The following is a 14662-nucleotide window of genomic DNA, read 5'->3' on the forward strand; positions in this document are numbered from 1 at the left end:
AGGGAAATGGAATACAGTGCAGGAGGTAACTTCTGTGGCAATGTGGTCCTTTACTAGTAGCAAGAGAGGTGATAATTCAAACCCAACAAGTAGGAAATAGGAAAGAACATTGATCTCAAAACCGAAGGTACAATGAGCGCTTCATTGACACGGCGTCATGTGATTTAACCACTATCAAAAAAGTAGTACCAACACACAGAGTACAAAACTAGTCCTTAAATGCCCCGCCCCCGGCTCGACTCAAGCTAGATTACGTTATGCATGAAAGTTTACCATAACCCCGACCACCCCCAACCCCACCCCCAACCCCACCCCCTGCCCCGCGCGGCACCACGCCAACCTGGAGCTTTACTTTCCCGTCGTCCTGTGAAGGTACCATATGTGCGTTTACTTGTGTGTGTGTGTGTGTGTGTGTGTGTGTGTGTTTGCTGTAAAATCCAAAAAATCGGGTTTGCGTAGCGCTCAGTCGGAGGCCACTGCCAACCGGGGATAGAGAAGTAGAGAAAGGGGGGTAGAAAGGGGAGGGAGGAAGGGGGAGGGTGGGTGAAAATTATTCTTAATAATGACATAATCAGCAAAGCAGCCATCAAGCAGATAAATTGTCATGCGCGTCGTGCTAAAAATATCCGCTGCCCCCCCCGTCCCCGTCCCCCCGTCCCCGTCCCCGTCCTCCCCCTCCATCACCCGAGCGTCGCCCGGGACCCGTCTCTCTCTCTCTCTCTCTCTCTCTCTCTTTCGCTCTCTCTGTCCGTCGACAGCACTTGTGTGATGACTTCCAGAAAATAAGTCGGCAGAGGGGGGGTTAGGGTGGGGTCGGCGGGTGGGGCGGGGCGGATCCTCCGGGAGGGGGGGGGGGGTGTTCTGGTTCAGTCCCACTGGCAAATTTGCAATATGGTCGCACCGCCCACCCGTACCCCCAAACCCCACCCTCAGATAAGAGGGGCAGGGGTGGGGGCGTTAACAGCGTTGGTGCTTAGTGTACAGATCTATATATGTAAATAGGTTCTATACAATATAATTGGTTCTCCCCGCACATCCCCCACCCCCACCCCTCAGAGAAAGAAAAATAAACAGGTGGATAGTATCTGTGAAAAGTTCGTTTTTGTCTTCACTTTGTTGTCCTCATCAAAAAATGTCTCCATTGTGCATATAGGTTTTCATCCATCCGTTATTTTTTTTGGGGGGGGGGTTTTCAGTTTTCGCGCTCTCCGACAAATTTCGCGTTTTTAGTTTTTTGTTTTTTTTATTATCTTACAAAGCCTCCGTTTTTTATTTTTATGAAGTTTAACAACACATGCCTATATTGGATTGGCGGCGGTTAGGCGTCTGGCTTTCCCCCGCTCCGTGGTGCGACAAGGGAGTAATGTACAGTTTGACGCCGCGGGGAAAGACAATATGTTTTCTTTCATTTACCAAGCGCTTCCCTCATCCCGCCGCCGAGGCATGTCTGACGCTCCGGCTTCCAGCTTCCAGATAACACTATCAAGCAGTCGTTTGTCAAAAAAAGAAAGATCCCGAGGGCCGTATCTGCTTGCCGGAAGGGGGGGAGTATTTTACCTTTGTTTTTGCCGCCGTGCCAGAACAACGAAGGAAAGAAAACAGGAAAAAAGACAAAAAACAACCAAACGTACACATCCTTCACTTTGCTTTCGCCTGTCAAGCTGTTTTTCTTCAGAAATCCTTTCCCCCTTTTTTTTTTTTTTTTTCTTTTGCCCTGTTCCGAACAAAAAAATAAATCACATAATTCCTTTGCAGGGTGGAGCAGGATCCCAGTGTTATTCCACGTACTCCAGCAATGACCCTTATTTCGGCCTCGAGCCTCCCCTTCCCTTAGCGATGGAATCGGCTTGTTCCGCCTCACCGCAGTCAGAGTCTTCCCTCTTGTTTTTTGCTTTTATTTTTTTATCCTCTCCCACCATCTGCGGGGCGGGGGCGGGGGGCAGGGCGAGGGGCGGGGGGCTATACTCTGGTGGTGGAGTGTGAGTGCGGGTGCGGGTGGGGCAGGGTGTTGTTCTGCCCACCGCCGCTGGGGAAGGTGTTGAAGGAGTGCAGCGAGGCCAGCCCGCCCATGGCGCTTGGGATCATGGTGATGGTGTTGGGCGTCATGAGGGGTATGTCGTCCGGCGAGCGCCGCATGGCCAGGGTGTAGTCCGGTGGGCAGGCAGTCCTCAGCACCACATCGTGCGGGTGCAGGCCGTCACCCACGCCCCGGCAGTCGCGCTCCAGCTCCGAGTGCTGCTTCATCTGGAGAGACATGATCTCCTCCTCCTGGGTGTGGGCCAGGTCGTTGGCAGCACTGCGCTGGGGGCTGCAGCGCCCCCGGTGGACATCGTGCCGCCGCTTGTCCTTCTTGTAGTAGAGCGCGGCGAAGGCCAGGATGTTGAGGAAGAGCAGCGAGGCGCCCACGGCGATGGTGACGGAGAGCTCGGTGGAGTAGTCGCGCTGGTCCACCAGGTGCGGCTGGTTGTGGCTGTCGTGAGTCTCGGTGGGGAAGGGCGTCGGGTTGGGCCGCTTCGTCGCCAGCACTTTGGTTTTGGGGGTCCGGTTGGTGGCCTCCGGCAGGGGCAGCTGGGGGGCGGAGATAGAGTTAGAATTAGAAAATGAAGTTTGTTGCCAGACTTAAGGTTACAACGAAGCAAAGTTCTTAAATTGTTCTGAAATGCTTTATACATGTCTGCATTTTCTTCCTTTTCTTCATTTGAGTCACTTTAACTTGTTTTGGAGCAATTTCTTATTTCTCACCGTTGAGAATTGGTGTTTTTTTCAGTGCTAACATGGTTTATGCATTGTGCTAATTTTATTCATGAACAAATAACCTCCTGCAAGCTCACTTTTGAAACCTTGTTGAAAGTGGTTACATATCAGTGACGATTGAGACATTGACATTTGAGCAGAGGAAATAAATACATAAGTATTGCTTAAAACTTTTTTGAGCAAACTATTAAAACACACTGTTTACCAGGACAAAGTCGTTTTCATTCACGCTTTAAACCCTTAAGGCAGAGGTTTCAAACTCAACTTACTTGGGGGCCGCTGGAGGTAGAGGCTGGGTGTACCTTGCACTGGGTGACAGGATATATTTTCCTTCCACTTAGTGTCACTCCGGAGTCACTTTTCAACCAAGTGACTAACGTTGCTGATTCGAGATGGCTAACTTGTCAACAAATAACACCGGAAGCTGTCACGAGCCTGAGCTATGGTAGCCCATAAGTGATGAAAAAATTTAAAACGCCCAGGGCAACGACTCGCGCAACGACTTGGCAAAAAGGTGCGCGTGAAAAAAACGCGCAGACCACACTAACACTAAACTTTGATGTCAAGTAGGGGGCCACAAAATATCGTCCTGCGGGCCTCAATTGGCCCGCGGGCTGCGAGTTTGAGACCCCTGCCTTAAGGGGTGGCTTGGTTTTTTGAGAAAGTTGTCAGTCAATAACAAGAGAATTTCTAGTCCCTGCCTGGCATTTAAGCACGCTCACAAAAAACACCTGAATATAATTGTCTCTTACAATGTTTAAGATTTGTTCTTGATCTTGGTTGCGGTAGCAGCACTGTTATTATGTATATATAGATAGATAGATAGATAGATAGATAGATAGATAGATAGATAGATAGATAGATAGATAGATAGATAGATAGATAGTTAGATATTGGTAAGGGCAGTAAAGCATTAAGCCGAGGTCCCACTGATTAATTACCCACCTTTGTGGTGGTGGGAATGAGCTGCGTGACCTCGTTGATGCTGTGGAGATGAGGAACCAACTCCAACCACAGGTTGACCTGAGAAAGACCCAAAGGGAAACAATACACATAAGGAGGAGGAGGAGGTGGAAAAGTTGTGTGGAGTGCAGGGCAGAAAGGACATTTTGCGGAAACGGAATGCGTAAGTGCTGGAGTGCGCTGAATGAGGCTTCACACTAGAGAGAAGAGCAGACAGATCTATGTGGAAGAGAAGTGTTGTTGTTTCTTTTGAATGTTACTCCCAGTATGTTCTATAAACTGTCAGAAAAAGCTTCTAAACCATCCCTAATACTAAACCACTGTAACACTGTATGTGTGAGCAGGCATGTGCAGAGGGGGGGGGGGGGGGGGGTGTTGGTGGCAGAGGGTGCCCGAGCCCCTACCCCTTTGCTCCTTGATGTCTATGGTGTCCTTTTTGTCAAGCACATTTAATTTGTTGTAATTTTGAAGCGTGAATGGGCATCCAGGATTTTCCGTGCAGGATATGCATATTCATAAGGAACGCGTCCTGCATGAGCATTATCTCTGCACAGCTGTGCGTCCCCATGCCCCCGAATAAAACGAATGAAAACAGTTTGCTCAGTTTCCTTACTTGAAGAGCAAAAAAAACCCTGAGTAATGGGGATACCTCGTCAGTCACTCTCTTACAACGGCCAGGCAACCGCAACACTCAACACTAAAATACAGTTATACTTCACTAAGATACAGTTATGGTGAGACACTTTGGCTACGTTCATACTGAGGGCAAATTTGATTTTTTTGCTCATAAGCTGATGTCACTTCCGTAAACAGTTGGTTAAAGTGCAACAAGAGGATTCTTCGGTCTCACTTGTCTGTGAAAACTTTAATCTACGTGTTACTATGGATTACGAGAAGCGGGTGGAAGAAGCTCTAAATCATATCTCAGACCTTAATCTGACCAGTGCGATAGATCCAAGTCAACGTAAGCAGTTAGTTCTGGACTTCATCTTCCGTGATGATGTCTTCTCCGACAGTGACACAGATCTGTTTTTTTCACAACAGTGTGAACAGCACAAGTCAAATCAAATCTGATCTTTTCAATTCTGATTTGCGCAACTTTTATATATGGCCCTAAATCAGATCTGGAATTCTGATATTGGCCACTTTTAAAAAATAATGTGAACAGCCAAACAAAAAAATTGGATCTGAGCAATAAATCCCTATTGAGGACTAAGGCTTGCAGTTTGAACATAGCCTTCGTAATAGACTGAGCAGCATCAATGTAATCAATGCAATCATGCAATCAATACTGATTAATTCAAAATTGTGTTGGGCTTTACTGATTGGACAAGCCTGGCCATTCTACCCAAGGAGCACTCTATAACTCTCCGTGGGTCAGGGGTCCTGGATTGGAGCTGAGCGTTGACACAGGTTCGGGGTTATCTTCTGATGCAGTGTTTGGAGGCTGGGTTGGTGGTGGTGGGAAGATTAGTTCAATCGGCCAGGGTTGAAACAGTCTGCTGAGTGTAAGCGTTGTGATCGTTATCGGCTTGTCTCTGCACTAAGCCGGAATTTACGGCATAGGCTGTGTTAATTCAGGTGATGCTCACGCTACGGCCTTGCCGTACCTTGTTGGCACGGTAGTGCTCCTTGACACGGGGCTTCAGACCTATGTGCAGGTACAGCTGGTCCTTCTGGTTGTAGCGGGTCCACGCCACCTCCTCGAAGCGATTGGGCTTGGTGTGAATGAACTTGGTGTCCTGGGGAACAGGCTGGTTTGGGTCACTGTGGAACGCGGAGTTCAGAGGGAAAAAGGGGCATCAGTCAGCCAATTCTGTCTAATTCAAAACCCTGACACAACCGATATCCCCGTTTCTTAAATCCATTCATTCTTTGATCTGAATTCTTCTTGAATTCAGTTAAACAGTCTTCTTCAACAGATAAGTCTGCATTTTTCCTGTTCACTTCAATATATTTCATATGCAACTTACAAATTTAACACATAGTCTCAGGGGCATTGAAATTTGCTTCCAATCATGGCAATATATAGTAGGTTCGGCTTAGACATACGGTGAAAAAATATGAAAATCCTCATGTTGTGTACAGGCAGGAAAGCCGCCGACAGTGTTCGGTGTGCGCTGCAGTGCAAGGCCCATCCCACGCTTAATTTAATGAGAAAAGAGCGCGCCATGTGATCTATGGAGGCCCATTGAGATCCACAGAGCGCCCCATTGTCTGCGAGCAGCTTATGGAGCCAGCCAGACCTCATCAGGAACACGCTTAACCATTCAAAACGGTGGCATAAATCTCCTAGGTGCCCCGCATTTCACGTCAATTTAGGGTTATATATGTAGATCATTACAGTCTCTCTCCTTCCCTCGGGCCTTTTGGGCAGTGCGCAGAAAGAGCCAAATGTCCTTCATTATGCTCTCGAAAAACAATTATCGCCATGACTACATGCTCAAAGGCATCATGAGACTGAGGAGCTGGGGGAAAAAAAAGAAAAAAGATTTTAATTTTGTTCCGATCGGGAATGTCATTCTTTGGGCTACCAGCATTAATTAAGAATGTATTTTACGAAAGGTATCTGCATGGAATGGCAATTAAACCGTACAGCTCACAGAGGACTATCAGCACTTTTGATTCTCAATGTAGGTTAATATTGAGCAAACCCAATTACAATGAAATTAGGAACAGGCTTAGTAACGTCGTGCCATAGCAGATTACATGTTGATCAAGCATTCCGACTGCAGTCATGTTTAGAACGATCACCCAAGAAACCTTCTTACGCGAGTCCGTTGACTCACGTCTCACATGCGAGTCTATCGTGATGCTCATAGATCAGGTTTTCCAATAGACAGCATTGATTTTCTGAATCGCAAGATTGCTTTGACTTTTCAAGCCCTACTTTTCAAGGAACTTGTCAGCTTTCCGTTTATTCCATCCTTGATTTGCTGTCACTGTTAAACACTCCTTGTTTTTTTTCCATCCAGTCTCCTACAAACTGTTCTACACCAAAGGGGGCGATGGGAATGGAGCTGCATTTTTACCCGGTTTTGGCAAAATTTGTCCAGTAGGTCATGACCACGGCGCTGAGCATCACGTCGTTCTTAGAGAAGTTGCAGGGGAAGAGCTCAGTGGGTCCGATCATCGGCAGGCCAAACACATACGGAATCTCATCCCCATGTGCCGCGTCCGCCCACGGTGGCACCTGGCGATCAGAAGACAAATCAACTAGGAATCACCTTAATTTGACTCGTGTTATAATAGAAAGCTATTCTTATTTGAAGTATGACTACAGTATGAGAACTTTTAGTGCAGAGGTGTACACAAACTTGAAAGGAGCTGGGAAAAAAATCTTTCCATGACTCAGGGGACAAAGAATAAGAAAATACAATTTCTGTGTAATTACGGCAGCAATGAAGATGAAAGAGAAATGTGGGGTGATTTGGGGGTGACAGGAGGCTTTCAGCTGAATTGAAAATGAGAACAGCAGAGTATACCATATAAGGCTGCAGGCTGGCAGATAACAATCACTGCCAAAGAGTATGGACTTGGAAATTTAACATTATTATACCTCTCTGTGATTAGATGTTAATATTATATGTGTATGGTATGATGATATTTTAATGACATTTTGGTTGTCCCTGTAGCTGCAGTCCTTTACATGTTCACAACAGATACTTGAAGACGACAATATGAGCTGCTGGCTTAGTCATGATCGCACATCCATCTACTGCACCTTGCATTGAACCTTTGACAGCAAAATTTAGTTGAATTTGGGGGTATGATTTCACGCAATCGTAAATATTCAGGCCCATTTTCTGCATTAACATCGATGCAGGAGAACAATGAATGCAAACAATATTCAAAATATTACAAATACACCCTTTCAAGAGTTCCAACGGTCTGAAACACAAAAAGCAGGAAAAAAGGCCCACCTGCTCAGTCTGACAGTGGTGGTAGAAGGCGTAGAAGTAGGTGGGCGAGCCGAAGCTGGAGTGCAGGTCTGCCGTGGCCACTGCCGGCGCCACCCACTGGTGGTCCGTGAAGAGCGCCAGCAGGGTCTTCCTGCGCGTCTCAGGGTTGTGCCGGTCGGCCCAGTCCGTGTACATAAACTTGATGGTCTCGCGCAGGATGTCCTTGCCTTCCGGGTAGCCATACAGGTCGTCCACGAAGCTGGAAACAGCGTAATCGAAGTCGTTGGCCTGGACGCCGTTCTCGTTGTCCACAATCAGCTCCACGAACTTGAGACCCTCGCCCTGGTTCACGCCCAGCATTATGTCGTAGTTCAGGAACTCGCCTGATGTCCAAGAGGAAAAGCAAAAGTCTTAGAATAAACATATAGTTCCTCTAATAATAAAGTCTTCATTTGGAAAGTTGATTTGTGGAAGCAAAAGGTGTAAAGGAAGACTCATTGAACTCACTGGAATACCCATCCATTAATAGATAACCGCATAAGAAATTCCAAACTCTTCAAATATCTCAAGTTTTTCTGAGTAGTGTGGCCTTTATGCACTTACATAGTTGGTCTCTTCGTAGTTTTCACATTTTTCGGAAGAAACTCACATTGTGAAATTCTCAAACTGCTTGTATTTGAAATTCAATTAATAATTTGTTGGTCTTTGCACTTCTTTTGTCTGTTTGATTGCCATATGTCAATGGATCCATCTACTACTCAACCATTGTTCATCTAGCCTTCCTGGACATCTTACGTGTCCCAGCTCAAGGTTTATTCAATATCCCACTGGATTTTTGGAAATTGTTCTTGGCAGCTGTCATGACTTAGGGTTAGAGGCTGCTGCCCAAATATCCCTTGAACTTGGCTCTGTAAACCTATTTGGGAGTGTGGAACTGTGTCAAATAAAATTGACCTGACACCATCTATTGCATGCAACATTGGGAGGCCCATCAAATGCGACATCTCCAGTTGGAAGGAAGTTTTGGCCTGGTCTTTCCATACCTTGCTCCATGAGTATCTGTGGGTCGTCAGGTATGACGTCTCCATCGATGACTGGACCGAATGCGATGTGGTAGCGGGCTGGTTGGATGTCCTGGTCCACCAACTCCTTGTAGTGCTTTCTTTGGAGACACTCCACAAGCTCCATGGTGTCCTGCAGGTTACAGCCCACCTTGCGGGCCAGCATGCGGGCATACTTGGCCGGCTGGAAGCTAACAGCCCAGCTGGAAAGTGCTGTGCCACTCTGGGCTATGGCCCTTTGGAACAGGCCTGGGGAGTCGAGAGGAAGGGAAGGCCACGAATAAATGTGGGGTGGAGGGAGCAGTAGGAGAGGTTATACTGAGAGAGGAGGGGAGAGACTCATTCATTACTTTTCCTATAACAAATTAGAAAGGCTTCCCTTTCTGGTCTTAGAACTGAGAATGTTCCCACTCATGCTTATGCAGGTGCAAATGGTGAGGATGATGATGATGATAATGATAAGGTACATGTGCTTTGCAAGCAAATTAAGGGGAACCTGTAATTTTGTCTCACGTGAATTATCAGTACGATACGACATTTCTGGGAGATTTCCTAAATTGCATCCGTCAGATCTTTCACTTTGCAAATTGCATACACTCACATAAGATGTCTAAACAAGTCGGCTTTCACTCTGTAATCACCTGGTGATTACTAGAGGTGGGGAAATTTCTCAATTCTAAGCTGCATCGGGATGTGGATGTGGACGATTCTGCATCGATGCAGTGACAGAACATAATCGGGAGATTGAAAATATAATTAAGCCTACATTAAAAGAAAACCCGGACCCGAGCATTAATTTCTTATGAACAGATTTTATCGTGATAAAAATTACAGCCTACACGAATGTAATTATCTCTATCATGATCGGGAAGCTCCGTTGACGAGGGAGATCAGGTGCTGGACTTGCCAATTAGAAGTCAAGCTGCAGGACGTGCTGAGTGACGTCGACTGGGCCATGTTTCGCTTCACCCCCAATGATGTCAGAGAGTTTACGGAAGTGGTGACGAACTTCATTGCTAAGCTTGTGGAAGACGTGCCTTTCATGGTTACAGTCCGATACCGTGGGTTGACAAATCTATACAGGACGCAAGGAACGCACGCTGCTTAGGCTTAGGCGTCTTGACTCGTGTCGGGGAACATGGACGATTTCAAAATGATGTCTTACCAACCTCCCTTCAGGAGGGGTGTGAAAGAGGCAAAGCGTCGGTACAGCGAAAGAGTGGGGTCTCAGTTCCAGCTGTCTGACGCTGGACACATGTGGCAGGGAATATGGACTACTATGAACTACAGAGGCAGAACTATCACCACGGTGAATGCTGATGCTTTCGCATTAGCCCCCTGGTTAGCACAACAGAACCGAGTTCCGCCGCTGGAGGTGAGCGCACTGGGACGGGTGAACACCAGGAAAGCAGCCGGTCCGGACAGTATCCCTGTAGCCATGTTCTGAAGACCTCCGGCGACCTTCTTGCCCCAGTGTTCACCATCATATTCAACCTCTGCCTGTCGCAGGCATTGGTGCTGTTGGTTAATTAAATAAGCTTGGACTGGATGGCTCGACTGAGGTGACAAACACAGTCATTAGAAGAAGAGTATTTATTAAGTACCGGAACAAAGTTTGAGAACTTGCACCAGAGGTCTGTTCTAGAAGAGAGCCCCGATCTCTGGTGCCGGCTGGTTATAATATCTGTGGTAGCCTTTACTGGCAGATATCACAAAAGGTGCAGTGACTGTGGATACTGTAAAAGCTGAACATTGCTTTGTGACAGAAGTTTGACATTCAACAAAGATCATTATGTTTCGGGAAATTCTGGGAAATATCATGTGCACCCACACGTAAGCACAGAGACTGGCTAAGGGACAAAATAACATGACCTTATACTTTTCCATGTGAAGTACACAGCAGTTAGAACACAAAAAAAAGGAAATGGGGGCGAGTGTGATGACCCATCATTACTAAAAAATGACATCAGTGCCCATATAGAAAATGCAGATCAGTAACCCTATTCATGCAATTCATTGAGATGCAGTGGAGATGCATCGATAACCGTTGACAGGTGAATCGTAATCGAATCGAATCTAATCGTGAGGCTGGTGAAGATTCACACCTATAGTGATTACTGCCATAAGGGCACTGCAGTTTGGAGGGTTGCCAGCGAATCATTCCAATTTCTCAAAGAGTACACCATGCCTGTGTGAAAACCATACACCTGTGGTTGGGAAATTATTATGTGCTATCAACAGCTTCCTCCTGCTGAGCAATGTGAGATAACTGCATGGTGTGTGCTCCACAACAGCTGTCTCAGGCATTGCATGTATTTAGGTTTGTGTGTGTTTGTGTATGTAGGTACATGCATCAGTAACCACCTGAAAGGGAAACCCCCCGAGGCATCTCAAAAGTAGAATTGAAAATTTATTTGAAATGACCATTGCAATACAAGAGAGGAACACTGCTAAACATAGGCAAAGCTTTTCAGGTCGGCCCTCTACCATTCACATTTTCAGATGCACACATCCACGCACATACACACATTACCTTTTGTGGAATTACTCCAGCGATTGCCCTCGGAGTAATGCGAGAGGGTGAGGAGGTTCACGCAGGACGCTCCGGCTCCCGAGCCGAACACAGTGATGCGTAGCGGATCGCCGCCGAATGCTGCAATGTTCTCGCTGATCCAGCGAAGAGCCTGGATCAGGTCCAACAAACCGTAGTTCCCCTTGGCTGCCTGGTCTCCGGTACTCAGGAAGCCTGTGAACAGAACAGGTGAACACGCGTCATTTTGTCTTGTAGTATTATGCGCTGACGGAACTGGCACAATTGTTAGATCATCATCTGATCGTATCATTTGTGCAGGGATGGTAGCTCAGGCGGTAGAGCTGGTGGTCTAGTCATCTAAAGGTTGCTGGTTCGATCCCAGGCTCCTCCTGCTAGCATGCTGTAGTGTCCTTGAGCAAGACACTTAACCCCTAATTGCTCCTGATGGCTGCGTCCGTCGGTGTTTAAACAATTGTAAGTCGCTTTGGATAAAAGCGTCTGCTAAATGTAAATGCAGTTCGCAATCATTTTCGAAAAATCGTTCCGAAATCATTAGTTTCCGTCTAATTGCCAATGTTATACCAATATACCAATATTCAATTTCAACAGATAGGTGTTTTGCACTAGGTTTACATGTACAGTATTAGTGTCAGACATGTGACCAAGTCCCTCTTATTCAAGTCCAAAGTCATTTTTTCTTGGACAAGTCCAGTCAAGTCGAGTCCTTGGTTCAGGCAAGTCAAGTCCCACGTCAAGTCACTTTTTTTGCCCAAAGATTATCACAGTCTTCCCTCCAGTATCTGGTCTTTATAAAGAGAAAAGACAAGGTAACAGTACCTGTCTAATAATGATATTGTTGGCCAATCTACCTACCCTGTTAAAAAGTATGACGATAAATGTAATTTGTATTATAATTATTGATATTCAGTGAAATAAATGTAATCAAACAACTTGTTTATTTCTTAATTTCTTCTCAATAAAAATAATATTCCCTCCCCATCACTTTTAAACAGTGAAATACTGACAGCCAGAGTAAACATCAAAAGTTGTTACATTCCGCCCGCATCCGTCTGTCTGCCTGTTTGCAGAATACCTCAAAAAGTTATGAACAGATTTGCACAAATTGATTTGACTGAATGAAAATGATTGAATGAAATATTTTAATCCCAAAGTGATGGCTCTTGGCACAGTCACGGCCGCCGTGATGAGCTGATCTGATCATACTGTGTATGCAACCAGCGGAGGGTACCGAGCGCTTCTTACTTTAAGAAACGTCAAGTAGCGAGGAGCTTGACTGACATGGCAGTCATCCAATCATAACAATGCCCAGTGTGCGCTCACATAGTGGGTAACATTACACTGAGACTTGTAATGTGAACATTGACAACGTTGAACATTTTTAAAATTTTATATTGAATATTAGGGCCTTGTGATATGAGGATATATATTGTAAGATGATCGAAAAATTATATAGTCTATATATACATTTTTATAGCGTTTCTATCGGTATGTCGCAATTCAGCGGCACAGCGGTTTTACGGCAATTTGGGAGGTAATTTGGGGTCACCGTGCTTTCCGTTATCAGCAGTTGGGAGCGAATGTAAACAGACACGGGAGCGTGGCGCTGCAGGAAAATACTCAGGGACCAATCACCGTGCGCGGAGCTTAACCCGGAAGAGAGAAAAATATGGTCCCTTGTTTACAACTTGCAACTTTCCAAACATTGACTTCTGTTTGACAAGGAAATCTCGCCCGATGGCAACATTCATGGATTACCCCAACGTCAGGTGAGGGGGACTTCCAAGAAGCCCAACCAAAGCACCTTCTTGTTTGCCGATGGCGTTTCTATTCAAGGTTTCAGTGAATGAAAGTGAACACAAACAAGTCAAGACAATCATCATGTCTCAAAGTCAAGTCACGAGTCTTTAATTTCCAAGTCCAAGTCGAGTCTCAAGTCATTTATTTCCTGTCAAGTCAAGTTACGAGTCATCAAAACAGTGACTCGAGTTGACACTCTGATTAATGTGTTACGCTGTTTTGAAATTATACTGTGATAGTGGCATAAATGAAAAAGCTACTCCTATAACAATGTAAACCGTGAAAATACTAACTACAGTATTATAATATCTTGACTAATGGTACACAGCAATTGTCAAATTGTGTATATACACCCAAATCCAGGCACTCGCAGCATTAAGGAACGAGAAAGAGAAAGAATATTGTGTGAGCCTACCCTTGGAGTTATGCAGTTAGATAAGAGACAGTTTTATAGAGCCAAAAATCTAATAATAAAAGAAGAGGCAAAGATAGTCCAGACCCAGAGAATTGCGGAAAAAACGGTCCAAAGGTGAAAACAAAGTCAATATATTTGCCTCGCCCACCGCCACCGCCGTCCCTCCCTCTCCGTGCGGCTTCTGATGCGGCGCTAACCGCTGATCTGACGCCAGAAAAGCACATCACAATTCCACGCAATTTTATTTGAATTCCCCACACGGCCTCGTCTCCAAAACATTTCACAATGAATTGAGTTCCCTCGCGTCTTTTGAATGTGCGATGCTTTGGATGTGTGATTTTGGGGCGGTCGTGCCATTCCCCCCCCCCCCAGCCCCTTTGGGTTCCGGCTCCATTCACAATCTCAGTTTGTCCTGATAGTGAAGACGTATTTTCACAGAAACTTAGAAAAGCGATGAGCTGCGTGCTGCCGCCTGTTCAAACCAAGCTGCTAACTGCTGCCGCTGTCGGGATCATCGTGGGCGTTCTTAGAAATCCACATGGTTGAATCCCAGGTCCCAGATAGATGAACCAGTGGGTTGCTATTTCATATACGCGACAGTCGCACAGCTTAGAGGTACATTGATTTTGTAAACTCGGGATGAAAATCTCTTCCCATTGTTTAGCGGAAGACGGTCGATTTTCACGGAATAAAGAATTAATTAAGCTCACGAAAGCCCGGCGGAGAGTGATAGTCACCGGGGACGCAGCTACTTCCAATTTAATTTATTTTCTTTTGATTTCTTTAGTTAAAGAAAAAAAGTTGAGTCTTTAGGCCCATCTGGCATTATATGATAACAAGGCTCCTCTGTCGTACGAGGAGGACCACCAAGCCCAGACAGCTAATAATTCGGCTGCTATAAAAAAAAATTGAGTTTATTTCCCAAGCAACCGCTTGAACTTTGGATAATGTTAAATATAATAAACAGAGTGCTAATGTCTTTATTTATTTATTTATTTTTAAATGGAGATAGATATTATTCTGACAGCCAACCAAGCGGTATTAAAAATGTCGATAAACGATAAATGTCGATAAACCTACTTTATCGACTATGGAGGCACTTTTTGAATCCATAGAGATATTATTAACCTCTTGAATTTGCCCTCCGGAGGCTAAACAACCAGTACTTGCACCTACAGTGATCACAGGGAACAGATCACGGCCCCATTATGGGTCA

At 45.6% G+C, this 14662-nt stretch overlaps 1 protein-coding gene across 2 annotated transcripts in view; it reads right to left on the bottom strand.

The window, feature by feature from the left end:
- Positions 1-1959: 1959 nt before the first annotated feature.
- The window catches only part of nlgn1 (neuroligin 1), a gene marked incomplete at its 3' end in the record, with an annotated part of 254748 nt that continues 242045 nt past the window's right edge, over positions 1960-14662 (bottom strand). The window contains exons 3-9 of one of the 2 annotated variants that reach the window (XM_080001586.1): positions 11229-11426; positions 8663-8929; positions 7641-8002; positions 6750-6910; positions 5328-5484; positions 3700-3777; positions 1960-2568 (exon numbers count right to left, since the gene is read on the bottom strand). In XM_080001586.1, coding sequence (XP_079857712.1) covers positions 1960-2568; positions 3700-3777; positions 5328-5484; positions 6750-6910; positions 7641-8002; positions 8663-8929; positions 11229-11426 — 1832 coding nt within the window. Of the gene's footprint in view, positions 2569-3699; positions 3778-5327; positions 5485-6749; positions 6911-7640; positions 8003-8662; positions 8930-11213; positions 11427-14662 lie in introns of both variants that reach the window. The other variant, XM_080001585.1, reaches the window with a different exon arrangement.

This window comes from Zeus faber, assembly GCF_960531495.2.
Source record: "Zeus faber genome assembly, chromosome: 1".
Taxonomy (NCBI): domain Eukaryota; kingdom Metazoa; phylum Chordata; class Actinopteri; order Zeiformes; family Zeidae; genus Zeus; species Zeus faber.